Source organism: Podarcis liolepis (genome assembly GCF_965112155.1).
Source record: "Podarcis liolepis genome assembly, chromosome: 2".
Classification (NCBI taxonomy): Eukaryota; Metazoa; Chordata; class Lepidosauria; order Squamata; family Lacertidae; genus Podarcis; species Podarcis liolepis.
In genome coordinates, this window is record NC_139555.1 from 60,436,209 (window position 1) to 60,464,019 (window position 27,811).

General features: G+C 41.8%; 1 protein-coding gene across 11 annotated transcripts; it reads left to right on the plus strand.

The window, feature by feature from the left end:
• Positions 1–27,641, plus strand: MYOT (myotilin). 11 transcript variants are annotated; one of them, XM_083488161.1, is made up of 11 exons: positions 1–31; positions 1,064–1,183; positions 2,269–2,530; positions 15,421–15,577; positions 17,615–17,716; positions 20,992–21,041; positions 21,823–21,955; positions 24,260–24,467; positions 25,322–25,487; positions 26,217–26,350; positions 27,038–27,641. In XM_083488161.1, the coding sequence occupies exons 3-11, from the start codon at positions 2,328–2,330 to the stop codon at positions 27,211–27,213; spliced, it is 1,329 nt and encodes a 442-aa protein (XP_083344287.1). In that variant the 5' UTR covers positions 1–31; positions 1,064–1,183; positions 2,269–2,327; the 3' UTR covers positions 27,214–27,641. The 11 variants fall into 11 exon arrangements, with proteins under 11 accessions (XP_083344287.1, XP_083344278.1, XP_083344282.1 ...); XM_083488152.1 differs by lacking the exons at positions 1–31; positions 1,064–1,183; positions 2,269–2,530 and adding exons at positions 7,476–8,998; positions 11,684–12,278; XM_083488156.1 differs by lacking the exons at positions 1–31; positions 1,064–1,183; positions 2,269–2,530 and adding exons at positions 8,129–8,998; positions 11,684–12,278 and having other exon boundaries at positions 15,424–15,577.
• The last annotated feature ends 170 nt before the right edge of the window (positions 27,642–27,811 follow it).

Sequence of the window (27,811 nt, forward strand, 5' to 3'; positions counted from 1 at the left end):
GTTTCAGAGGCTTGTTCATCCCTGACCCCTGGTAAGTAATTCTAAAGGACCAGGCGGGAACTAGTTGCTGAAAACCAGGCACATCCCACAACTAGTGACCCCAGATGAGAATGTGCATCCAGTCAGTACAATGAGGCTTAGCTGAGCGCAGCAATACAGAAGTGTCCCTGCATCGGTTACAACATGCACAGAATCTGCTTTGGTGTGCAGATATTTCTTGCTGCATCTGAGAGATATTGCTCAGCAAGCTGTATGCTGTATCGTCAGTAAGAAATTCTGCGGCCTTCTGTGTAAAAGTGACACAACAGCAAGCAACGAAGTGCACATAATACTCGACTTCTTATATGCCTGTAGCCTAGCTGTACTAGTAAAGAGGTGTGTTGGTGTCTAGCTCAATGCTTTGAAGACAGTCCCATTTAATTACCCATTAATATTAATATTAAATTAATTACTTAATTTAATTACTTGAATTAGTTTACTCCCATGTAAGCATACCTTGAATTGCAGTGGTATTTGTACACAGAATCTAATAATTTGTGTCATCCCTTCACAGCTGTTTTAATGAAGGCAAACCACATTCTACATTCACCAGCCTGCATTTGTATGGTGGCCTCCTGGGTTCAGTTCTCAAAGCTTGAATGGGGTTAACATTTGCAGAGGCTTACATTTAGATTAAACACATGTATTCTTGCTGTTTTAAAGGCTCTGCAGTTGCTATTTGATTAGACCTTGCCTATTCATTTTATTTTGTCATAATTTGAGTTTGTTTAAAATCGTGAATTGTTTTTTGCGAACTGCCTTGGGAAAGTAGTCTTATTGAATAGAGTGAACAAACAGAATCTGCTTCAAATTTATAAGAATAACCATGCCTTAATTGCCAGAATAAACCATGAACTTCGATAGTGCTGCCTTTTTACCCAAGATGTACTTTATTTCCAGCAATAAAATCTCAGTTCTATGGAAAATTAGGTCAATTCCCACTGGTAGTATGGGAGAAATGGTAATATAGCTATGTTTAAAAATTCATTTTTAAGTGTCTCATTCAGCTATTTCCTCCTTCCAGAGGAAGTTTGCACCTTAGTGATTACAGAAGCATTTCCTGAAGATTCTGGAATATTTAAATGCATTGCTGAAAATGAGTTTGGTGCAGTAGCCTCCAGTGCATACCTTTTTGTTTCCCAAGGTAATTGCAGTTTCTTCGCCCTCTCAGTTTTGGTGGGAGGGTAGGATGCTGTTTCTTCTCTGGAAGGATGACTTCTATTTCCCACTCGTGCAAAACAGCGTTAATTAAGCCTGGAATAGCTTGTTGCCAGCTGTGCAGCAGAGCAAAATGATCAGACTATATATACACAATCTGAAAGCTAAAAATGATTGTTTTTAAATATATCTAGTGAAGCTTTAGACACACAACTTGCCTGGTCTAAAAACACTTTCTGAAAACTGAGTGCCTAGAGCACGGGTAGGCAAACTAAGGCCTGGGGGCCGGATCCAGCCCAATGGCCTTCTAAATCTGGTCCACGGTCTGGGAATCAGCATGTTTTTACATGAGTAAAATGTGTGCTTTTATTTAAAATGCATCACTGGGTTATATGTGGGGTATAGGAATTTGTTCTTTTTTTTCTTTTTTCAAAATATAGTCTGGTCCCCCGCAAGGTCTGAGGGACAGTGGACCAGCCCTGTGCTGAAAAAGTTTGCTGATCCCTGGCCTAGAGAATTAACAGAGGGCGTGTTAAGCAGTTAACATTATAAAAGCTAAGCAAGCCTTGCATTGCTCAGTACTGATAGCCTTGGACTTCCATGCAAGTTGTTCTGAACTTTCCAAAGAATAATATGTATACTTTGCTTTAATTAACGAAATCTAAATCAAGGCATATCAATGGAGATTTGTTTGGTGCAATTCAAAGACAGTACAAGACGCTTTTGTGTTTCTTTACAGTCCCTAACATTCTCTCTTTTTATTTCTTTAAAAGCCTGCTCTTATTATTGGTTCTGGATTCTGTAATGGATTCCACAAGGATTCCCATCCTTAGTTTCTCTTTTCAGATAAGAACTGTCAGTTTATAAATAGTTTTAGTTGTTTTAGTTTCACTCAAAATATGCAAATCCTTTTCACCAAGAAGATACGGTGGAATTTCCCTGATGAGTAAAGAGATTAGAGAGAGAGTTACAATATGGCTGTTTAGAAATCGCTTTCCCACCCCAAACTAGACAATAATACAATGGTGTGAGTCAGTGCTTTTGGTTTTATATCTAAATTGTGCTTTTCAGGAACAGAGGAGATTGAAGGATTTGAAGTGGCTCCCTCACTGTCAGCTACACCAGCCACAATGAACGTCCTCTCTACACCAAACAGCCAATGTGTAGGAATGGGAAGTGATGTAGACAACAAACCTTCCAGTGTTACACTACAAAAGTCTTCTGGCTCATCAAGTCCAGAGGAACCTGCAAGTTCCTGGTGGCGAAACTATGGTGACGAGAGCAAGGATTTTAGTGACATTTATGAAGAAACTTCAGATAACTCATATCATAGGTAAGTCAAAGCAAAGATTCTAATGACTCTTCTACTCAACTGTAGGAACTGCTTCCACTATAAATCACTGCAAACAATACCCTCCCCCTCCAAAAAATTACCGCAGATCTATAGGATATGAATGGATTTTGGAAGCACAGTTTCTGGTTTGCCTGCAGACAAATTGACCTTCTAGTCTAGCCATGCAATTGCAGAGGCAGCTAGCTTTATATGCTCATAGACATTTTAATTTGGATGAGTTAGCCACAAAAGTCAGGCAGGTTGCTGAATAAAGTAAAGGGTAAAGGGACCCCTGACCATTGGCTCCAGTCGTGGCCGACTCTGGGGTTGCGGCGCTCATCTTGCTTTATTGGGAGCCAGTGTACAGCTTTCGGGTCATGTGGCCAGCATGACTAAGCCGCTTCTGGCGAACCAGAGCAGCGCACGGAAACGCCATTTACCTTCCCGCCGGAACACTACCTATTTATCTACTTGCACTTTGACATGCTTTCGAACTGCTAGGTTGGCAGGAGCAGGACCGAGCAACGGGAGCTCACCCTGTTGCGGGGATTTGAACCGCCAACCTTCTGATCAGCAAGACCTAGGCTCTGTGGTTTAACCCACAGTGCCACCCATGTCCCATTGTTGAATACAGACCCTTTAATTCAGTGGTAGGGTACAGCACAATAATGGTAAGCACAACTGCAAACATTTTCATCTGGCCACAGATTTTCCAAAATATGACTCAAATTAAAACTAATTTTGCTCTCTGAGGTTAAAAGATCAGCACGGTAGCAGAAAGAAAGAAAAAGAAAAACCATAGAAAATTATTGTCTATGCATAAAACTAAAATAAATACCTGAACCCATGTTCACTTGAGAACTAACACTTCATTGAGATAATATATTTGCCTCAAGAATGTCCGTTTCCTGTGATAAAAAACAATGAGTAGTTCAGCTGAGTGGAATATCCTATTTTTAAATTTGGTAATCAACATTTTAAAAACAATTACCTGTTCTGAATGCACCACTACAAATGAGTCAAGAGCTCCCAGTGGAATGATTTACACCTCTATGAAATTAATTTCAATAGCATGGCTATCTATAAATTAGAAATTTTAATTCTTTTAATTTTGGTGACACCAAATTTTGATTTGGTTCTTAAAACCAATTTGGTTTTTCTGTCTAACATCGTATCATCTCAGGGTGGCTTACAATATAATAAAACAGGAAGACAGCACTATGATAAGACTTAATTCAATGAAACTTATAAAAGCAGTATAAAATACGGAACCACAAACTGGGCTCTTCACTTGCAATAGCAACATATTTCCTAATAATCTCCCAAACCCCCTGGCAAACATGAGTTTTCACCTGGCACCAAAATCCCAATGCCAGTCATGTCTCTAGGAAGAGGATATTCTCTTGCTAGGATGCCACCACAAAGAATGCCTTATCCCATGTCAGCACATAATGCACTTCAGCTGATTGGTAGAACAATGAGAAGGGCCTCCACTCCAGAACTAAAATAATGGGCAGGCTGATGCAGGGAGAGGCATTATTCAGTTGTTTAGATCCTAAGATGTTTAGAACTTTGTGGGTATACACCATCACCTTGAATTCTACCTTCACCTTCTTCTTCTCTTCTTTGGCGATCACTCATAGCAGCTGAGTAAGATTGTCTCCAGAAACACAGTTTTAACAATGAGTCCGTAAGTGACTGTGGAGGCCAATTCTGGATCCACACGTCCTTCCACAGTGGGGACGTTGGTTCCGGGCGGGAGTTGATCACGGTGTAGATTTGCCAAGCATGCCTTCCTCTTAGCACGTTTCTCCCTTGCATTCTGAGTTTGAGTGTCTTCAAAGCCCATGACACCTTTGGTAAAGGCTGTTCTCCAATTGGAGCGCTCGCAGGCCACTGTTTCCCAATTGTTGGCGTTTATACTACATTTTTTTAGATTTGGCTTGAGACAGTCTTTAAACCTCTTTTGTTGACCGCCAGCATTTCCATTTTTCAGTTCGGAATAGAGTAGTTGCTTTGGAAGATGGTAATCAGGCATCCACAGAACATGACCAGTCCAATGAAGCTGATGTTGAAGAATCATTTCTTCAACACTGGTGATCTTTGCTTCTTCCAGTACACTGTTATTAGTTTGTTTGTCTTCCCAAGTGATGTGTCATTTTTTTTGGAGACACTGTTGATGGAATCTTTTGAGGAGTTGGAGATGGCGTTTATAAGTGGTCCATGTTTCACAAGCGTATAGTAAGGTTGGTAGGCAGCCAATAATAAATCGTCCAGATCATAAAGAAGAAGGTATATCTAGGTCTAGTATAATGTTGTGAAATATTTAAGCCTGTAAATTCGTGTGCTTCGGACTGGCAAAATACATTATGCATTAATCCATACGTGGGGTGTTATTGGAATTCTTCACAAGCCTAATTCCAAGGGAAATGATTGAATAAGGGAAATTACAAGGGAAATAGCTGAATAAGTCTCCAGTCCTATATACTTACCTGGGAGAAAGTCCCACTGAACTTAATATGACTGACTTCTGAGTAGACATTTGTAGGGTCTTCTGGCTCCTTAACAGATTTATTGTGTGCCATAGCTAATGTTGTAATAAGCCTTTAAGGAACTATGAGACTCTTTAGAATTTCAGAAAGCCAGAGTTGTAGAATGTCCTAATTCCTTATGATACCTGAAAGTACAACCAGATCTCTCATGAGGTGGCCGTCATATGATCATAGTAGTAGTGGTTGTTTTCTGTCTCTGGCATAAAGGTGTTTTGGGCCAGGCTTTATTTTCTAGTTTCAACATTGTGATGGCAAGTTCAGGATGGCTTTTTACAGGGTTGTTTTTAGAAGAGGTAGATACTGGAGTCTTGAATTTCTGTATTAATCTTTATTTACACATAAGAGCATACAGGCTTTTTGAAGCTGATAATTATACTACAGTTTCCTTCTATGCCTGCTAATTCTGACTTTTGACTGAAAAGGCTTGGTTTCAGTTACATAGCCAGTTTCCTTTTCATAATCACTATTTTCTTTAGGTGGAATTTTATGCTAATCGGTACCCAATTAATGCTTGCTTGATAGAATGAGTGTCCAAAGTACTGGTATGTGAGCTTAATTTTACATTTCTAATCAGAACCTTAATACAGTAGTTTTCTCTGTAAAAGATAAACAATCCAAAAAGGAAGTAGGTACTTTTGGTTTACACATTAAACTTTTTCCTTCCCTACCAATATAGATCAAAGCAATACTGCATTAACATATTCTTTTGAACTGCAAATTCAGTGAATTTAGGGTGTAACATTGGAACTGTTATTTGTAGTGGAAATTGGGGGAATAAACCTTTAGCTTTTTGGCTGACCTCAGTTACAGACAATTTCTCGTTCCTGTTTGTTCCCGGATGAAACTTCTCACCTCCTCCAGTTGTAGCACAGAAGTTGTTATTCTTCTGTAGCTCAAAGCAAGCAGCTCAAAGCATGCAATGTGAAACTGCAGATTAAATGGCCTAAACCTAACATGTTTATTCAGAAGCAAAGCCCAGTGATTTTCAGTTGGTTTTACTTTCATGTAAGCATGCTTAGGTATGCAGCCCAAGATAGAACTTTTGGACAGGAAGTGAACATGCTTTACTACAGTGGAGAATGTATTGGATAATGCTTGGAAAATGATATATGTGACCGGATTGCATTTGGACCCAGTTTAAAGATAAAGGGACCCCTGACCGTTAGGTCCAGTTGTGGACGACTCTGGGGTTGCGGCGCTCATCTCGCTTTACTGGCCGAGGGAGCCGACGTACAGCTTCCGAGTCATGGTCTGTATGACTAAGCTGCTTCTGGCGAACCAGAGCAGCGCACGGAAACGCCGTTTACCTTCCCAAAAGAGCGGTACCTATTTATCTACTTGCACTTTGACGTGCTTTCGAACTGCTAGGTTGGCAGGAGCAGGGACCGAGCAACAGGACCTCACCCCGTCGCAGGAATTCAAACCGCTGACCTTCTGATTGGCAAGCCCTAGGCTCTGTGGTTTAGACCACAGCACCACCCGTGTGCCTAAACCCAGTTTAGTGCACCCTAAAACAAGGCTAGGGAACCTGTGGTCCTCCCATGACATTGGCCTCCCAACTCCCACCAATCCTTACCACTGGCCATGCTGGATGGTGCTGGTGGGGAGTCCAATGACAAATGGAGGGCGAACGGGTTTCCCAGAAGCCAGGCACTATATTGTAAAGGCTGCCAGTTTCCATACAAGCTTTGTTTCTTATGATTTGTGGTTGCACAGCTGGACTTTTGTCACTCCAGCATCATATTAGTGGGATGGTCTTCCTAAAGAGGTCTGCACACCCACCTCAATGCCAATGAGCAAACTTAATGATTCAGAAAAGCCTTTGGGGTTATTTGAACTAGGCTGAACAATCACGATGGCTTCTATGGCTTTTTGCTGGCATTTATTTTGTTTTTACCAGTTGTGTGGATTTTAAATCAAGTTGTTTGCAAGCTGCTTTGGTCATCTGCCTCCCAAAAGGTGGTCTATAAACGTTTTATTAAATTAATAAACAATGCAAGACTTGGAATGCCTTCTAAGCACTGTTTATGAAAAATACTTCTGAGCTCTATATGTATTTAGCCATATCTGGAGACCTCAGTGCACATGCCACTAAAAAATAGGTTGGCCTTTAACAGGGGCATTCTGAAAATGTCAAATCGGGGGCATTCTGTGTAAGTCTGGATTATAATGCTGCAGTCGAACCCCTTTAAAGGAGTTCAAGACTTCCGTGCAAATCTTAGGCTGGAACTTCTCCAAGGAGGAAGGGAAGAAGCATTGCCGTCTGTGCACTGTGAAGAAAACCCGAGAATAGATGCCCGGAGAAGGGGGGAAATCACAAGCCTCTGGCCGTTTTCGTTTTTTCGGCGCCTAAACAAGGTGGTTGTGTGAATTGGGTGGGAAAGCGAGGCTTTCTTTCACGTCTCTCCACCATAAGCTAAGCATCCAGACACCTCGTCGGTTGGAACCGTCTGCCGAGACTCCCTGCGAGGGAGGAAGGTCAGAGGAGTGCTTGAACAAAAGGAGCGCCAGCAGGGCTAGGTTGGAAATCTGATCGGGTGCGACACAATCTCCCCTTGTCTCCGCTTCAGAATCAAAGTCCCTTCGAGGGCTGGAATGGGGGTGTGTTTTATTTCGAAGGGGCTGCTCAATTTGCGAGAAGGGCTAATCCAGCGCACTAGTTTATTCTGCCTCGTTAAACTCTTCTTCACTTCTTCACCTTCGCGCCTATCCTTCCACAGACAGGTGGAGCAGCTTCAGGTCGTCCCTTCTCTTAGCTGCCTTGAGCCAACCCGCTTTGCCCAGTTAGATCATAATTTTAGCTTTACCTCCAGAGCCGGGTTTTGGTTCGGAAAGTTCACCGGGTTCAGCAACGCTGTTCTCTTGGAAGAGGCCCGCTGAAGTTGGAGCCAGAGGATCATGTGCAAAATTTAGGCGCAGTTGGCAACCGCAGAGCATCCGGGTGCGCAGGAATGGTAACGCTCCCGAGGATGCCCTTGGGGCGGTGGGATTAGTTCGAGGCTATTCCGGGCTCGGTAGGCTGTGAGCTGCAATTTGCTTTGAATTGTAGTCCGGTGATGATCGGTGGGCGTCTTTTCCCCGGGGGTAGGGGGGCCTTCAGTGAGATGGCCGGTACTGCAGCCACAATCGATGAATGAAAAGTTGTGTTCGCAGTTGGGAGCACTTCTCTTGCAAATGTGTTCTTTTTTTCTTTCTGTTTTAAGGGAGCCTTTCTCGCCAAACTTACTTTATTTCAGTCTGTCCTCCCCCAAATCCACGTGCTATATACGAACATGTTAAAAGTTACGCTTGCTCCCAGTAGGACATTTTTCCTTGTTTTGCTTTCTCCCTTCCCAGTATCGTTGCCCGCGCAGGCGCCATGGGCGGGGAGGGGGGCAGCTGCCCCCCATCAAGCAAATAAATAAATAAAAATTACTAACTAAACTAACTGACCAATTGCATCGCAGATAATTTGGTTCTGCCCCCCCCAAAAAACGCAAGGCCTCCCCACCCCCAATAAATCTTGGCTACGTCCATGACAGGCGCCCCCGACCAAGAGACTTGTGCAACGGTTTTAAAGTGGCAGGCGGTCTTTTGCACGCCTACTCGGGAGTAAGCCTGATTGAATCCCTTGGGGTTTACAAGAATAAATATGCACGATATATCGGCTTGCCTAGCAGAATCGCTCGGCAGCCTGTGTCCTACCTAACGAGAGATGACCGTGGTAGGGCGGGGGACTTTTATTCTGACACCTTAGCCTGGGTAGGTGGACAAGCGGGCACATCGGATGTCATTATTTGGCAGCAGATAAAAGTCACTGGCCTTATTAATACTAAGCAGAGAGCTACTATGATTGTAGTCTGTGTTAGTGAATGGCTGGCTTCCCCCACCAGCACTGGTTAAAAACACCTCAGGTGATACCATCTTTTGACAACAGGTAAGACTCTTTTGTTCCTCCCCTCCCGCCTTGCTTTTAAACCTCTGGAGCGGTAAATGCGCCGCTTTTAGAGGCTCCCGAGTGCTTAGCATGCAAGTATTGCGTTAGGCTGCAAAAAGTGCATCTTGCAGAGGGTTAAGACCCACAGAGCCCAGCGAGAGTTTTGAGTAAAAACTCGTTTAGGATCTCGCTGTTAGTAATGGATGCGAGGTGCAGTGGAACCTTCTCTTTTAAGATGAGTTGGAAAGGGAACGTTTTGTATTTGTGCTCAGTAGGATATGTGTAAATAGCAAAGTCAATTATATTAGGATCTCACTGGCTCGGTTTGTTTTGGGGTCTGGGAGACACCTTGCAAGTTTTATAGCAGGGGTGGGGAGGAAGAGTAGGTGTTTTAGGGTGGTAGTGTAGTATTAAAGTGTTCAGCCTTCTTCGCCATGCCGACTTGAAGGTGATTTTGTCTTGCATTCCTGAAATATTCAAAGAGGAAGAAGTGGGAGACTTGTTGCTTTCTTTTTCATAATTATTTACTTAGGGTTGCATCTTTTAAATATCGAAAGGAAAAGGCTTTATACAGCGCACCCCCCTCCCCTTAATAATTTGATCTCACTGGGGAATGTATGACCTCATGGAGCCTTCTTTAGGTTCTCCTGTGAAAAGAAGACAATGTACTGTATTTACACACACACAAATATATATAGCAAAACAGCTGATCTGGGACTCCGCAGGGGGAAGCAGCTGCTGTGCTGGTAGTTTCTGATTTGGAAAAATAGCTGATGGAGAAAGGGTTAAGTAGCTCTCTCCCCTACTATTCAACCCTCCTCCTAGAGGTCTTTTCACTTAAAAAAAACCAGTGTCGTGCATGAGATTTGGGGAGCTTGCAGACAGGTGCTTGTGGAATGGGTGCTCTTGATGTATGCATTTTTTTGCGGTTTCCACACAACACTGTTGGTCTAAGAATGGCAGCCTGTATTCTTCCCCCAACCTCATCAGGATTTACCCTTTCTAGGTTTAAAATATATCTATACTGTATATCTAATTAAGTTTTCTAAAAATTTGCCAACAACTCAATACAAATCCCTGTCTGGAAGCACCTATGGGGTTTGCTGTACAGGTGGGTTTTCCCAGTAACACATTAAATTGTTGGTTGTATTGATTTAAGTATTCCCCATAAGCAACTTCCTGAATATTTGCTCAGTTTTAAAAAATAAAACTTTTTTTATCTATAGCTTACAGTTTGCATATGAAGAGTCATGTTAACAGGAATTGTTGCTAACTAAATCTGTAAATGCTTGCTTCTTGTAACATCCATATGAGCATGTGCCTGAGGGTGGCTATGACTGCTAGTTCGGACAGAAAATTAATTGGGTGAACATAATCTCTTGTATAAGGTTTATCTTTTGTGGGTTGCAAAATGTTGTGGTTAATTAGGTAATTCTAATCTATAAATCTTACATAATTAAAGTTGTTTCTGCATATTTGCTGCTCACTGATTTGGGTAGTTCTCTATAAATTGTTGATGAAACTGGACTCTAAATCTGAAAGTGAGGTCTAAACTTAATTTCCCAGATGACCCACTAGCTTCCAAGGAACTACCTGGAATGACTACTTGGCTTTATTATTATTATTATTATTATTATTATTATTATTATTATTATTATTTATAATTTATACCCCGCCCATCCGGCTGGGTTTTCCCAGCCACTCTGGGTGGCTAAATTTATTTAGTTGTGTATATAAATTTCTGTAGGTTTAGCACAAGCCAGAAAAAGGCAATCTCACTCACCCAATTAATTTTAGTGGGACATCAACAAAACATTTTCTGGTTAGAACTTGTATCCATAGTTGTAAAATTACAGCATAAAGAAATCTTGGTTGTTGAGAAGGCTAACAGTGAGGAACCATGTTTTGTTAACCCTAATATACTAGTATATTCTGTAACTTTTTTAATGAATTCAAGTCAATTTATGTGAGATGCATTAGAGCAGCTCATATACTTTTAGTGTTCTCGGCTTTGAAAAAAATTAAATTTTTTTCCTGATCTGCTTATGCTTTCTTCTGACACACAGCAGCTAGAAGCATCCCTTATTAATGAAGACACGATTGGTGCTTGTTCATTGTACATACCTTTTACTTTCACACAAGTTGTGAAGCCTCTATGGAAAATTAGTGTTAACGTTCTATAATTATAGGTCATTTATGGAACCAAAGTTTTGCTTTGTTTTTGGGGTCTCCAGTAGTTGACCGCTACATTGTATGCTGAGCACTGTGATCATTTATTTAATGGGCTAGTATCTTTTAGTGGTAGCTACAGGGGTAATCCAACAACAGTAACTCATTGAGTTCCATTGATTTCAGTGGGTGAGAGGTTTTAGGATGTTTGTAATCAACGTGTAAATTAATACAGCATGTAGTAATAGTAATACTGTAAATTAAAGCAAGTGCATTCACTATTGTATTTTGGAGAGCTGAACTTTCAGAAGCATGTAAAGTGGAAAACTTTCAATAAAGAATTAGCAGGGGGGAAAGAAGTTAGACAGGTATACTCCAGGATACTTTAGGCACAAGACGTTATATTTTGTCAGGGTTGGGCAACCTTTGGAACCTTCCAGTCTGATAAGTCTACATGACCTTTTGCTAGTCACTGTGGCATGCAATTTATTTTTTATTTGTATTGTTTTCCTAAAGGAATTGCCATCATCAAGACAGCCACACTCTACTGAGGCAGGGATTCTGTTCCACCCAGGAACCTAGCCGAGAAAGGCCACAAAATTTATCAGCTTATTCTTTCCAGCCACCAACCCAAAGCCCTTTTTGCACCTTCTAAAACACAGGACAATTGTGAAATCTTCCCCATGAGTGTCAGTAACCTCCCATCCGTGTCCTCTATGTATCAACCAAGCATGTTTAACTATGAGCGTCCAAAACATTTTATCCAGTCTCAAAATACCTATCAAGGGAAACCACAGCCTCCAGGACCAGAAACCTCTACTACGCTTCCAAGCAGGCAAACCAAACAGTCTTCCATTCTAATCCAGCCTTGTAATCCTAATGAGAAGAAGTTTTCTTCCTCTTCATCGCTGAGCTCGCCAATCTCACTCTCCTCACCTTCATATAGTGCTTCATTTCCCGTAACACCTGCATCTGCACAGTCTCCTGCTAGCTCCTCATCTGGGCAGAGGATTTCATCCATGCATAACCAGTCCCCTGCGGCATTCCTTTGCTCCGTGTTGCCCTCCCACTTTGATTATAATAGCCAAGGTCCTTCCTCAGTGGAGTCAAAGTAAGTATGTTCTTTCCCTTTGAAGTATGTGTATGTATGGCTCTTGAAAACCCTTGTCCTGTTTCATCCTGTGCTCCCATGTACTGTACTCAGCTTCAAGTGTTGACTCTGGAGACAGGAGGGGAAACCAGGAATGGCAACCTTGAGAAGTGCCCTTCATTTTGCAAAGTCTGCTTTTGCTTTTCTAAATGCCAAGGGATGGGAGGTAGGAGACATGAGACTTCCCAGAGCTTAGCATAAGAGAAGGCAGGACATGGTTGAAAAATAAAAGTAGTTGCAGAATTTCCCATTCTGTTTTTTAGTTGGATACTTAAACCAGGCCCCAAATGCATGATTATATCTGTGCTCTTCACCTCTGTCTCCCCACCCTGGCCTCCTGGTTGGCGTTTGACAAAAGCCATGTCTGTTAAGGCAGTGTTCCCCAACCCCTGGGCCGCGGACCGGTGCCGGTCCGTGGATCAATCGGCACCGGGCCGCCCGAGGAACTTCAAATCATTTCACTGTGGCGGGCGGCCGAGGCACGGTGCATTGTGCCCTCCCAAGCCCGCCCATTGTGTGACAATAGCGAATGAAAATTCGCTATTGTTACACTGATGTTCCTGGCCAATCAGGGAGCAGGTCCTCACGCCATTGGCCGAGGAGGAGGCGCCACGGGAGGACTGAGGACTCGAGGTCAGAGACGCGGGGACTGAAGAGACATTTACCGGTCCGCGGCGATAAAAAGGTTGGGGATCCTTTTTAAAGACAGGATAAATTATCTTAAGCCAGATACGTATCCCTTACATTTTTACAGGTTTTAAACATGAATTGTGGCTCTGTCTTTTTGTGAAAATAGGTTTGATTTATATGTTGATTGACTTTAGTAGGGCAACCCCCACCAAGCAAATTTGCTACAATCCTAAGCAGACTCAAGTCCAGTTGAACTCAAGAGTTACTTCTGGGTAAAACCTGCTTAGGACTGTACTGTTAAATCATAACCAAAGTTAGTCTTTCACTGTGTTTTGGTTTCGCCAGAAGCAGCTTAGTCATGCTGACCACATGACCCGGAAGCTGTACGCCGGCTTCCTCGGCCAGTAAAGCGAGATGAGCGCTGCAACCCCAGAGTTGTTTGCGACTGGACTTAACTGTTAGGGGTCATTTACCTTTACCTTTTTTTTACTCCCCACTGAGGATGTCTTGGATTTCAGCCCTAGCGATAATTCCTCGTAGAGTAGGAATTATCAAGCCAAGCAAATTACACGAAACAAGTGGAATTATTCCCTGGGTACAATCTATCCCTCAGTGGAAATATCTCCTGCTGCTCTCCAGTATATTATGGTTTTGATGATGTATATTTAGAGCAGACAAATATATAACACAGAAAAATATATTGTGGGAAATTGAAGAATGAAAACTCTCCCCCTGCTACCCTTAAATTCTTTGAAATGTTTTATTGACAGTCAGCTTTCTTGAAAAACAAGCTTCATACCAATTAGGATAAGTGTTTTGTTCCCAGAATAAAGGACAACTCTTGGTATTGCCCAGACAGAACGCAATGTTCCACCTTCCTTGTCTCTCCAAACAACCCTTTCTTGCTATGCTGTGAAAAGCTGTGGCATTCATATTCTACATAATATCTGAAGGGCACAAAGGAGCGCCAATGGCAGGAGTGTTTCCTAATCATAATAGGGCTGAAATGCAGGTGCTACAAAGGCAAGAATTTGTCTGTAAGGGTTACACATTCCTGCATTAGCCAGCATAATACACGATACGTATAAAATACTTTGCATTCCTTTAATGCTTTTCATTATTTTGCCATTATTTAAGTTCTCAGAGGTGGATAATCCTCCAAGACTAGGACTGCAACCTTAAGTATGCATACCTGGAATCAAGTTCTATTGCAATCAGTAGGACAGAATTGCAAGTAAATGTGTACAGGAGTTGAGTGTGAGACAACAGACAGAAGACCCAGTGGTGGACTCTTTGGGGAAGTAGCATGCAAATATAGTAGAATCAGGATTCCTGGTGTTGGTGAATCCTGCTGTGAAATTACTAGGAGTGAATTGCCAAGAAGATCTGAACTAAAAATGCCAAAAAAATCAGGGCTCACAGATTAATTGAGAGCTAATCCTGAGTCTTCCTTCATAAAATAAAAAGATACTCTTGCAATTATCTGTTCAGAGACAGATTCCTTGTGTCTCAGTCTTAAAAATAAATCAAAAGTTCAATTTTGGCCGTACTGGATGTCTTGTTGGCACATGACTTAGCTCTCTTTTCTATAAAAAAAAGTCCTAGGTTGCAGAAAATGAAATGACACAAGTAAGCTACTGGCAGTACAGTGGTACCTCAGGTTACAAACTTAATTTGTTCTGGAGGTCCGTTCTTAACCTGAAACTGTTCTTAACCTGAGGTACTAATTTATCTAATGGGGCCTCCCACTGCTGCTGCGCTGCTGGTTCACGATTTCCGTTCTCATCCTGGGGCAAATTTATTAACCTGAGATACTACTTCCGGGTTAGTGGAGTTCATAACCCGAAGTGTTTGTAACCTGAAGCATTTGTAACCCGATGTACCCTGTACTCAATGTATGTACCTATTGAGGCAACATTCAGTATATGCACCTATTAGTGTTAAGTAGCTTGGAGAATGCCCAGAAAATAAGGGGCAGACCAATAGCTTGTGCCTTCTTCCAAACATTAATTATAATATGGGGTCAAATATGTGGCAGGTGCCATTGCCACACAGTAAACTGCATAAGCCTTATTCACATCTTACTTTCATGTAGCATGTTACTGTGATTACTTTAGAACTGGGTCTAAAGTGCCACTTGTTTGGATCACACATACCTGCTGCACGTGAGCAGGAACATGTGTGTTTGGCTTTCACCTCAGACAACCATGAGCAGCACGTGGTTGTTTGAGGAAGGAGACACCACATCAGAAGTGTGGCTAAAAGCAGAGCCCCACTTGAAAGTAGTTGCAGTAATAGCCTGTGCATGAGTAACATGTGACTATGGCCACCAGTGTGTCTACATATGGTGTTGGTGTTGTCTTCTGGCACAACAACTGAGTAGCAACACAAACTTCTAATGGAGCTGCCTTCAGTAGTATGTCTTGTATCCATCTCTAAATAGCTACCAATTTCCCCTTTCCCCTTAAATTAGCAGTTATTCGAAGCCTATGTACAAGAAGCAAACCAGCAGCACCAAACTAGTGCAGAAGACATCTGACAGAGAGATACAAGGAACGAAAGACGCCCTCATTCAAGACTTGGAAAGGAAACTACGATGTAAAGACAGCCTTCTCCATAACGGGAACCAAGTAAGAGATGCATATTATCTGGCAGAGGGGAACTTGCAAGTTAAGTGACTGAGCTGGATGGCTCTGAGCTTAGTTACCGCGCAGTTTGTGCATCTTAAGCCAGGCATAGCCAATGTGGAGCCCTCTGTCTTAACTCCTATCAGTCCAAGCCACTAAAACATGAGGGCACCATGGTGTCTCCGCTGCATTAAACCAATTTAATTAGCTATAGCTCGTTTCTAAAACTTACTTGATGTGTGATCAAATATTTATTTCATGAATTTTATATATTAAAAACATGGGAAAAAAATCAGCAATAAACTAAAAACGGATTACAACATACACCAGTATACTACACATCTGGGGAGACTTGTTTAATAAATATGATTTTAGTAAGTGCTAAAAGAGCATGTTGAAGGCGCCTTCCTGGTGTCAATAGGCAGGGAGTTCCAAGTGTAGGTAATGCCACACTAAAAGACTGATTTCTTACAAATGCAGAATCGATATTATGTGACACCTATAACACCTGTAATGTATGTTGAAACTGCCATTCAAACTGTGTCAATTGAGAAAGACATTCTCTAGATTAATTTAGGAGTACTTTTAATACTAAAGGCAATCATTTCAGAATTGGGAATGATTTCACTGAAGTGCTGTCCTCCAGAGCTATTGAGCTCTGGCAACAGAGTGGCTTCTTAGAGATAAATTGGCCCTTGAGTCACCGGTGCTTAATTTCTGATCAAGTGCCATTCATGGATGTAATCCTATAATTTACAGTTGATGCCAAAGCCATAACATGATCAAAGTCAAAGCTAAAATCCTATGGCAAGGATGTGAGAGAGATTAGTTCAACCACCAGGACCTCAACCATCAGAGTATGTCAGACTATATTGTAGCAGACAATTAACTACAAGGGTCCCACTGAAAATGTCACTTCTGTGTTGAGTTTTCCCCTGATGTCAACATCAGCTTACCCTGTATATGTCATTAATATGTTTTTCCATAGCAGTCATCTAGGAGAAGGTGAGAGTAGCAAGCACATTATGATTTTGAGTAGATTGAACTGGATTGACACTGGGTACATTGAATTAGACATTGAAAGAGGAGAAGGAACTCCACACAAGGCTGTTACTTGCCACAGTAACCCCTTGGTTTTACCCTGCTTACACCTATTTGCACAGAACACTTGTAGTATACTAGCTTATTATTGCTCTTGCTTTATGTATTGGCCCAGGCTGAATATATCTCAAATGAGTTAAAGCTTCTATTTATCTTCCCAGATCAAGTATTTTATAGTTTGTTCATTCATCAGGTAGCTTGAATTTGTAACAACCATTAGTAATTTGCGAGTACAGTACTCTCAAGCTGTGTGTGTGTGGGGGGGGGAATATCTGCCTGTATCAGCTGTATGTTTAGTAATAAAGGTAAAGTCCAGTCAGAGTTGATTGGGGTGCGACGCTCATCTCGCTTCAGGCCGAGGGAGCCGGCATTTGTCAATAGATAGCTTTTCAGGTCATGTGACCAGCATGACTAAACTTCTTCTGGCACAACGGGCACCATGACGGAAGCCAGAGTGCACAGAAACGCCGTTTACCTTCCCAATGCAGCTGTACCTATTTATTTACTTGCACTGGTGTGCTTTCAAACTGCTAGGTTGGCAGAAGCTGGGACTTAGCAATGGGAGCTCACCCCATCGCAGGGATTCAAACTGCCGATCTTCCAATCAGGAAGCCCGACAGACTCAGTGGTTTAGACCACAGCGCCACCCACATACCTGTTTTGTAATAAGTCCTTCCTTGGCCCAAGCCCTGAGAGACATGCATGTGGAATGGAATCCAGAGCTAGTTTTATTCTTGTTAATGTGTCCCTTCCTTGGTTCTCTTGACTGCAGTGAAGAGATCCCCTGAGTAAATCAAGTATTGGAATACTTTAAGGAGTTCATGGGCTTGTCTTGTAGTTATCTCTTAATGTAGTTAGCTCTGTTATGCTGAATAGGAATTAGAAGTTCAAACAGCATTAAACAGCCTTTTCTAACTAACCTTTTCTTTTGCTACACAGCGTTTAAGCTACGAGGAGAGAATGGCTCGCAGGTTACTTGGACCAGAAAATGCTGCATCTGTGTTTGAACCACAGAGTGAAGAAAATGTACAGGATGCACAAGTAAGGTTTTTTTCAAAAAATTGTACACAGTCCAGAACATAAATTGGGATTTGCAAAAATAAAATAGGAGTGGGGGTTGGTATCATAACCGACAATACTCATATTTGTTCCTACTGTCATCCATCGACCTAGCAGAATTTTTTTTCTGAACAACATTCAAGGGATGGATATTAGGATTCTTCATATGAGGAATAAAGATACATTACATTGCCCAAGACCAGACATGGATTAAGTAACACTTGTATCCTCCCGCCATAGTTTCCCATGTTACCATGGTAACATAAGGATAAGACCACTTCACAAATGGCCCGTCATGGTTCACTGTAATATGCATAATAAATGCATATTCATAATAATAAAGATATATGTAGGTTAAATGTAGGAAAGGAGGAGTACTTGTAGCCATCTGTGGGTTCCCATGCTGTCTTAACCCGCACCATGAGATGATTACTTCAGCTGACACGTATAGTTGGCTTGTATAATGGCTAGCACATCTACCTTGCTTCTAGAATTTGCACCGGATAGTGATTCCTTACTGCATAGAAAATGCTAAATGGTCACCTGGAAGATCCAACAAAGCTGTCAGACCACTTTGTCTTTCACCTTGAGGTGATTTCTCTCCCACACCGAATTATTGTGACTCAAAATAAATCCCAATAGTACAGCAAAATTTTGATCCAGTTCACTGTGGCAGATGCTCATAGTGTATTGCTGCTCAGATGTGGCCACAGTGACTTTCTGTAGCCAACAGGACACAGGAAGAAGTGGAGTGATGGGAAGAGAGCACACAGAGCCAAGGAAGTTGTAGAAGTGATGCAGAACACAGCATGCAGAAGGATGATGGTGAGCAGAATGGGCTGCACTGTATCACTGAGCATCCTAAGTGCAGATGCTTCTCTTTTTCAATGGAACAATTGAGCCAGGAAATGCGCTTCCCCTCTGCTGTTGGAACAATGGGATCTGACTGAGGCCCCATATACACTACCAATTTAAAGCAGTATTGTGCCACTTTAAATAATTTTGTCATTCCCAAAAGAATCCTGGGAAGAGTGGTTTGTTAAGAGTGTTGACCCCTATTCCCCTCACTGAGCAATCTTCAAATTAATTTAACAATCAGTGCCTCTTCTCAGGGAACTTGGAGAATTGAAGCTCTGTGAGAAGAAATAGAGGTCTCCTTTAATAGCTCAGGACCCTTAAGAAACTACACTTCGCAGGGTTCTTTGGAGGAAGCCATGACCATGTAAAGTGGTGTGATGCAGATGGAGCCTGAGACAAAGGCTGAACTTGGCCCCACATTACCAGTATTTGCTCCATTGATGTATAGAAAAAATGGGGGGAAATGATTGGGGGAACTATATCTGTGGCCATGGTTAAATCCCAGGTGGAGAATTTATTTTCTAGTATGCTTTGTCCTAGCTGCTGCTGTCAGTGGCCTCTTCAGCTACTGGATTTATGATTTATTGATGGTTGATTAGGATTTTAACTGGCCCAGCTTACTCCCAGTACTGGACAGAGTGGTATGGCAATTAAATGGGGAGAGGGGCAGGAGACAAGACTTTTACTTAAGGTTTTGGTAGGGTAACAGGTTAAAACAGTGGGGGGGGGGTTGGGGGGGGAGGGAACCAAATATTACATTTAAGTAGCTAAGATAAGATAAAATAGAGAAATGCATCCAGCTATATCTATAGGAGATGTTTTCCTTACCAAGACAATACTTATCAATTTGCATCTCCAATTTCCACTTCGGGATCACTTTTTTATTTTTTCTTCCACTCCTTTCTACTGCAGTATCCACCTGCTCCCTAACACTTTTCATTATTCCAACTCCCTTAAAAGTGTTTTCAGCCCTCTTCTATCTTCTTGCAGCTGTTCAACTCTTCGGGTTTTTATCTCTCTGTCTTCCCAACTTTCTGACTGATTTCCCTTCTTCTTGGAGTTTAATGGTGTTGAAAGCCTGTAGGAGAGTCTCTGTTACCACCACATTAGTCATAGTGTTATTGCACCTCAGTTATAATTGTTTAAAATCCTTATATCTCTCAAAAACCTCCATAAAGTCTCTTAACACTGGACCCTGAAGACAAATTTGCAATGCCAAGTCATTATGTTTATGACAGGTACCCTATTTTGAACATAACTTACATAAACGATATCTCAAAGAAAAACTTTTAAACACAAGGAGGAGAGTTTTAGTTAAGTGTCTATTTCTTCTTTAATTTCTAGGTTGCTAGGGGAACCTTTAACCTACAGTATCCCACTGTACAAAATTCTCTGAGCAAAACATCCTCTTGTACTTTTAACCTGCCTGTGAGCTTTTGACTCTCCCATGCACAAGAGGGTTTAAAGTGAAAAGGACCATTTTATAAACATCAGTTCGAAATAGCTAGAAGTCCTATTTCTTCACAATGTAAAATATTGTCAGATATCTTCTGAAAATGCTAGCCGATAGCTCATTGGTGTAGCAAAATAAAAATACCCATGTTAGATAGTTCATGAGCTTACTCTGGTGTAAAGGTTCTCTTGACTGCTAAACCAGTGTTCCAAAATGCAACTATCAGATGTGAAGAACTTGACACAGTGTTAATATCGTACTGTGTTGGATATACAAATACTTAGAACTGTTAGTGCTGCACTTCCTATAATTAACTGTCCTCATTGCTAAAATGGCAGGAATACCACTGTGCCTGAATTATACCTTGTATTGAATTCAATTACATCTGTTCTTTAAAATGCTAAGATGAGTTGGGTTAGTGAGGGAAAAATAAAATAAAATCCCAGTTGCTCTTATAAAGCCTGTGTGATTTGGTTCTAGCGCTGTGACCTAACAGGGAAAATATTTTCCAGCTTAAGATGTGCTGATTGCCATTGGTACCCTTTTATGAGTGTGCACAACAGTGTGCTCTTGCCAATACTTGACTTCTATTCCTGTTCAGCTGAAGGACACTGTGTCCCTAGCTCTCATTTCAGATACTCCAGTGGGATAATAGTCCCCCCACCCCACCCCACAACAAAGGTGACATGTTTGCCAAAATAGTTTGGACCAATGGAAAGAATTGTGTCATTCCTCTTGCGCATGACTCTGGCTCACATTTGTGACTGCTGATTATGATGACTTTAGGGGATCAATTTCTTTTATAGTCGGCATTAGAAAGTGCTTGTGGTTTTAAATGAGCAGTTTGTTTCTCCAGAAAGATTTAAGCTGTAGGATGTTCAATTGAGAGTCCATCATATGTGTTCATGATTAAAGCAGTGATCATTACCTCTTCTGATTTTTGCAGCAGCAGAACTTGGAAAGCACACGACTGCACGTTCCTTCAGCACAAGCAAGGTACATGTTATGTGCACATTAAGCTGCAAAGGTGTATGCTAATGACATGAGATCTGATCCAAACTGCATACACTGGTTGTGTGAACTGTTACCGATAGTGGCCGTAGAGCAAGGGTAGCCATCATAGTGCCCTTTGGATGTTCTTGGACTACAGCTCCCATCAGACCCAGCTAGCATGGCCGATAAAAAGGGATGATGGGAGCTGTAGTTGAGCAACATCTGAAGAGCACCACATTGGCTACCTTTCCCCATGGTTTGAGAGCCTTGGGCAAGCGAGTCCTTTGGAGTCCCTTAAAGGTATGAAAGCAAGTCAGGCATCCACATCATCTGGTCCAGCTGCTTGCCACGTGGAAGGTCTGAAGTGGGAAGCCTGCTCATAATCATATGAAGTTGAATGCCCAATGGGGACAGAGTTTTTAAATCATACACTTCAGCGCATATGATTGATTCTAAGTTCGGGAAAACATGTATTATGAACAATGTAGTTCAGTCTTCCTTTAAGGGGAAACTGTGTAAGGCACAAGATACCACATTAAATACCATGAGACCAAAGATGGGAGTCATTCTATGAAATATGCATGAGTTATTCTCTTCAACAGTCCTAGATAGTTTATTGCCATAATGAAACTGCAAAACTAGAAATACAATTTTGCCTTTTTGGAAACTTATCGTCACCAGGCTATCGTGTAATGGAACTATGAACACATACTTACTGTGGGTGTGTAGGGGGAGAAAGATTATTATAGGAATACTTTATTGCCTTGTTGATGTGCCCTTTTAGGAGCAGGCCATCTTCAAGAGGGGAGAGGAATGAGCAAGGGTCAATCCAGGAGAAATTTTTTCAACCACGTTTTGTACAAGTGCCTGAAGACATAACAGTTGAAGAAGGAAGATTTTGCAGGATTGATTTCAAGGTAATGTATGATTTCAAACCACTTTCAGCACAGCTGTCCCTCCTAATAGATTTAAGCAGTTCTTTTTTTCTGGGGGGACGCAGGGGTACGCATACCCCTAAACATTTAGTGAATCTTTGTACAGTGGTACCTCGCAAGACGAATGCCTCGCAAGACAAAAAACTCGCTAGACGAAAGGTTTTTCCGTTTTCGATTTGCCTCGCAAGACGAATTTCCCTATGGGCTTGCTTCGCAAGATGAAAACGTCTCGCGACTTTGTTTTCTTTGTCTAAAAACAAAGACATGTTTTGTTTATAAAGTTAATTTATTTTCCCTTCAATTTTTGAACTGCTCTTTACAGTATGTGTGACTTTAAAGAGCAGTTAATAAACTGTTGTTGTACCAAATTTGGCTTTGTTTGGACTTTTTTTGACCATAGGAACGCATTAATTGATTTTCAATGCATTCCTATGGGATTTCGTGCTTCGCAAGACGAAAAATTCGCTAGACGACAAAAATTGCGGAACGAATTAATTTCGTCTTGCGGGGCACCACTGTACTTTTGTCCATTTACTGTATTTATTTTTCCCGATTTGAACTATAAAATAGTGATTTTCTTGAGTCAAAATAAGAGTACTCCTAAACGATTTTTTAGGGGGAAAAAAGCACTGGATTTAAGAATTGCCTTGTTGGACCAGACCATGGTCCATTTTGCTCAGTGTTCTGTTTCCAGCTATGGTCAGTCCCATGGTTCCTAGAAGCTCACAAGCGGGGCACAGAGGTAATATCCTTCTGTTTTTGTTTTACCCAAACCTCTGAAGCTTTGGAGGTATATTCAGTGGCGTAGCGTGGGTTGTCAGCACCCGGGGCACTCTCTGGCCTGTGTCACCTGCCGCCACTGCCAGCTTCTTCTTGCTGCTGCCTGGTCTGGTCTGGTGTGGTTCTCTCCCGCGCTCAGCGCTGCGCTGGGCGGCCGCTGCACTGTCCCTCCCCCAGATAGTCCCTCGCTCTCTCTCCGCACCACACGCCTGGCACCCCCCCTCCACAGTGGGCGGCGACCCAGCGGCTCGGATTGGATTCGCACAGCCAGCACTGCAGTGAGAGAGAGTGAGTGAGCCAGGCAGGGGCAGAGAGCTGCAAGTGCGAGCGTGCCCCCCTCCCAGATGTTGCGTCCGGTGCAGCCTGCACCCCCCACGCTATGCCACTGGGTATATTGCCTCTGATCATGGAAACAGGATTAAACCTACATCCTCCATGAATTCATCAAATCTCTCTGTAGCCATCTAAGTCGCTGGCCACCACTGTATCTTCTGCTAACATATTCTGAAAGTAAATTATGAAATTCCAGTAAGAGGAATTTAGGGTATGATTGGAAACCTTCCTGGGCTACCTGATCAGCCACTGCCACAAGGCAAGGCATTTTTAAAGAAACATATTAACACTGCAAAAATGTGGAGCAGTGTATCTTCTGTAAACTGAGTGCATACTGTGGTTTGGTTTGTGCTGTGCCTGGTAATCTTCACAGAAATGAGAGTCTAGGCACAATTTGCTAGTGTTCTTGTGACCTCCCCCCTGCGCTGCCTTTTTTGTGCTTGCATGTTGACAAAATCTGATAATGGGCAGAAAGGTCTGAAGTTTTGCAGGCCACTGAGCATTGCCCCAGTTATCCCTTGTGACCTAGTTTTGTGTCATACAATTTCTTTCACACAGCCAATGTCGCACCACTATGTGTTGTATGTATTTTTATAGCACAGACCCATTTTGTGAATAGAAACCACTCCTTGTCTTGTTTTTGTTATTTTGTTAAACTATGACATTTATATATGACAATACTAGAGTCTTTTGTAGACCATGTGGTATGAACGTAGCTCTGTTTCTGCTTTACAGTTGTACCTTGGAAGTCGAACGGAATCCGTTCCGGCAGTCCGTTCAATTTCCAAAACGTTCGAAAACCAAATTGCGGCTTCTGATTGGCTGCAGGAAGCTCCTGCAACCGATCAGAAGCCGCGGAAGCCCCATCAGACGTTCAGGTTCCAAAAGAATGTTTGCAAACCGGAACAATCACTTCTGGGTTTGCAGCGTTCGGGAGCCGAAACGTCCAATTTCCAGGGCGTTTGACAACTGTATATGTTGCAAAACTGCAACCCAGAATAACATGTACTACACAAGTCAGTCACAATGTGTGCAGTGATTCTGCATATATAGAGTATCAAATGAACACTCATTGATGTTCCCATGCAGACTTGCCTTTTGGCATGAATTACAGTACCACAATACCTTTATCTGACACTACCCCCTTAGTATCTATTGTCTTTCCCCTTGTAGGTCAGCGGCCTCCCAACTCCAGATGTGGCATGGTACCTAAACGGAAGATTAGTTCACCCAGATGACTTCCATAAAATGATCGTATCTGAAAAAGGCTTCCACTCATTCATTTTTGAAGTTGTCAGGGTCTATGATGCTGGAACATGGGAGTGTGTGGCTTTCAATCGTGCTGGAGAAGCTTCCTTTACAGTAAAGCTAGATGTCATTGGTATGAGAGAGCTTTGTCTATTTGGAAACAAATTTTTGTTTCTTTACTTCAGCTGGTGCATTCTGTTACAAATATCATTTCCTTATGTGCTCTTCATTAAAGGCTGTAGAAGAAAAGAAATTTTCTGGTTCAAGATGTCAGAATTTTAAATGATCATGACATAAAGTCATACCTTGTGTGCATGACTTTCTAACAATGAAATTTCTAAATGTTATCTACAGTGACGGGATTTCTCATTCCACTGAAAGTGGGAAGCCACTACTTAGCCTCAATATATGAGTTTGAGAGCTGTTCTTCTACCCCTGCTCTTTTGGGTACAACACCAAATGAAGTGTAGAGCTGGCATGGGTGCACAGCCATTGATACTAAAATAAATAGGAAGACTATGTTCATAGCAGGGCTTCTGGATATGAAGCCAGTTCAGAAAGGAACCACCGATGCATGCATGTGTGTCATACATCGCACAGTCCAGGATATATTTTTCATTTGCAGCGAAAGAGGGAAACCCCAAGCAATTGATGGGGGAAAGCTGCAAGCAAAGAGATAGAAGAAACTGTTTAACATCCTAAATTAAACAAATATTGAACATCAAGTCCTTCAGCAAGGGACTTCAAAATGCAGAAGCCTAGGTCCTTAGTTCTGCTGTGTCCACTTCCCTTCTACTTTCTGTTAGCTTCTGTATTTTTGAAATTACCAGATGAAGGACCTGATAGATTTTAATATGCTGGATTATAAATACATTTGGGATATTAAAAATGGTTTTGTTTTTATTTGCCTTCACTTTTAGTCTGTCATGGCTGTAAGATGTCATCTTTTGTCTCTCTCTTTTTTTTTTAATCCAAACTTCTATCTAGCTCGAGAACATCGGAAAGCCCCAACATTCATCTTTAAACCTCAAAGCACAAGAGTTTATGAGGGGGATTCGGCCAGACTTGAATGCCAAGTGTCTGCTATCCCCCCACCACAAATATACTGGAAGAGAAATAATGAAATGGTACAATTCAATACAGACAGAATCAGGTGGGTATCTGTATCAATGATGGGCCTCTCAGCTGTTCAGGAGTCAAGTTGAATCCAATACTGTTGGTGGGTCTAGTTTGAAGGTTTACAAACTGGTATGTGGTGCTTTTGGCTCCAAGCATCGGGGAAAAGGGAATTGCTGTGATTTTCAACGTTATCACTCTACAACAACAAAAAAGTGTTGTTCAGAAGACTGTACTATAGTCTGCAGTGTAGGAGAGCATTTTTGCTTTAAGCAATCTTGAGCTAGATGTGGACTAGATGTTGAATGTGGAGAATGGGCCCTCCAAAGTGACTGCATAATGGGAATTTGCAAAATATTAGAAACTCTTAGACCTGAAAAGTGGGAGGGGATCTGCAAGATGAGGACTTGCTTACATGGCCTGATACTACTTTCAGCTCAAGGGCACTGCTGGACATTATCTATAGCACCCCCTGGGTATGGTCTGAAGGGGCATGAGACTGTCATCTTGTTGAAGCTAAGTAGGCCTGCCCAGGATCTTGGTGGATGACCACCTGGAAAACACATTCATGCTGCTTTGAGTTTCATGATGGAAGAAAGGCAAAACATAAATATCAGCAAATTTATATATGCAGCTGAATATAGGTCTGTGTCTTAGAAATACTGGGCAATGCTTAACAAGAATGATTTTCATGAAGTATATTAGTCTTAAGGTAGGAGAGGGGACTGTAATCTTCAATTTTTTTGTCATTTTTCTCTTTTCCTAGTATGTTTCATGATACCTCTGGGAAGGTTTGCTTGCTGATCCACAATGTAAATAAGAAAGATGCTGGTTGGTACACAGTATCTGCTGTCAACGAGGCAGGAGTGGCAACATGCCATGCCAGATTGGACGTGGCTAGTAAGTACTTCTTTTTTCTTCTTCTACATATATGAATGTTGATACTACCCCCCCAAAAAAAATAGGTGAACCCAGGCCAATTGAAACGTGGGTGGCGCTGTGGGTTAAACCACAGAGCCTAAGACTTGCTGATCAGAAGGTTGGTGGTTCGAATCCCCGCGACGGGGTGAGCTCCCATTGCTTGGTCCCTGCTCCTGCCAACCTAGCAGTTTGAAAGCACTTCAAAGTGCAAGTAGATAAATAGGTACCGCTCCGGCGGGAAGGTAAACAGCGTTCGATTTGCTGCTCTGGTTTGTCAGAAGCGGCTTAGTCATGCTGGCCACATGACCCGGAAGCTGTACGCTGGCTCCCTTGGCCAATAAAGCGAGATGAGCGCCGCAACCCCAGAGTTGGTCACGACTGGACCTAATGGTCAGGGGTCCCTTTACCTTTACTTAATTTTGCATACATTTGGACTGAAGATGTTGAAAGATGGAAGGTATTGATGCACCAAGTATATGAACCTGTCTAATTGGCATGATTGCCTAAACTCCCTTTATGTGTCTTGCATGTAGTACAGATGATCTTCCCTTCTGATGTAGCAAGCTGAAATGGGGCAACTTACTTGATTGGACTGTATCCCACTTTTCTCTCTCCCACTTTTTAAACAAAGTAACCTGAATTATTTCTCTTTGCTTTCTATTTCAGCTCACACATACAAGCCAGTTCCAAACCCCAAACCACTGAAGGTTCGACCAACTTTTAGCAAATACTTGGCACTCAATGGTAAAGGTTTAGATGTGAAACAAGCTTTCTTCCCGGATGAAGGAGAGTTTCAGCGTATGGCTGCACAGTCTGGACTCTATGAGAGCGATGAACTTTAGCTGGCAACAGGGAAGAAACTTTCACTCCTGCAACAGACGTTTATGAACAGCACATGCAGTTAAGGGGTTATTGCGCTGATAAGCAAACATACCTAATATATTTTTATTTATTATTTAACTCCTGCTCTTAGTTCTGCTGTTGTGATTATACTAAGTCTGATTTTTATAAATATGTGTGACTGTAGCAAGAAGGAGATCCAAATGTTTGTATTTTTAATTTTAAAGGCCAAGAAACAAGGCCAGTGGATGATCATGAAAGTGTAGATGGTTTGAATGCATCTAGATTCAGTCACAATATTTTTATTTGTACTGCTTTGTTAATACCATGCCCCATAGTATTATAATTTTCTGCTGCCTGGCTATTAAACATAACTTGAGTGCTTTTAATGAAAGTTTTATGTCTGATGCAAATAAAATTTTAAATATAAGACTTGTCATGTGCTTTATCCTTATAAGTTTTGTGAGTTGTTGTTTTATTATTATTATGTGAGCTTTGGGTACTCTCTGTTACAGAAATTCTCAACAAAATTGTCATAAACAGTACTTGACTAAAGAAAATTGTCATTAGTATTTGAGTTAAAGCCAGACAAAGAAGAGA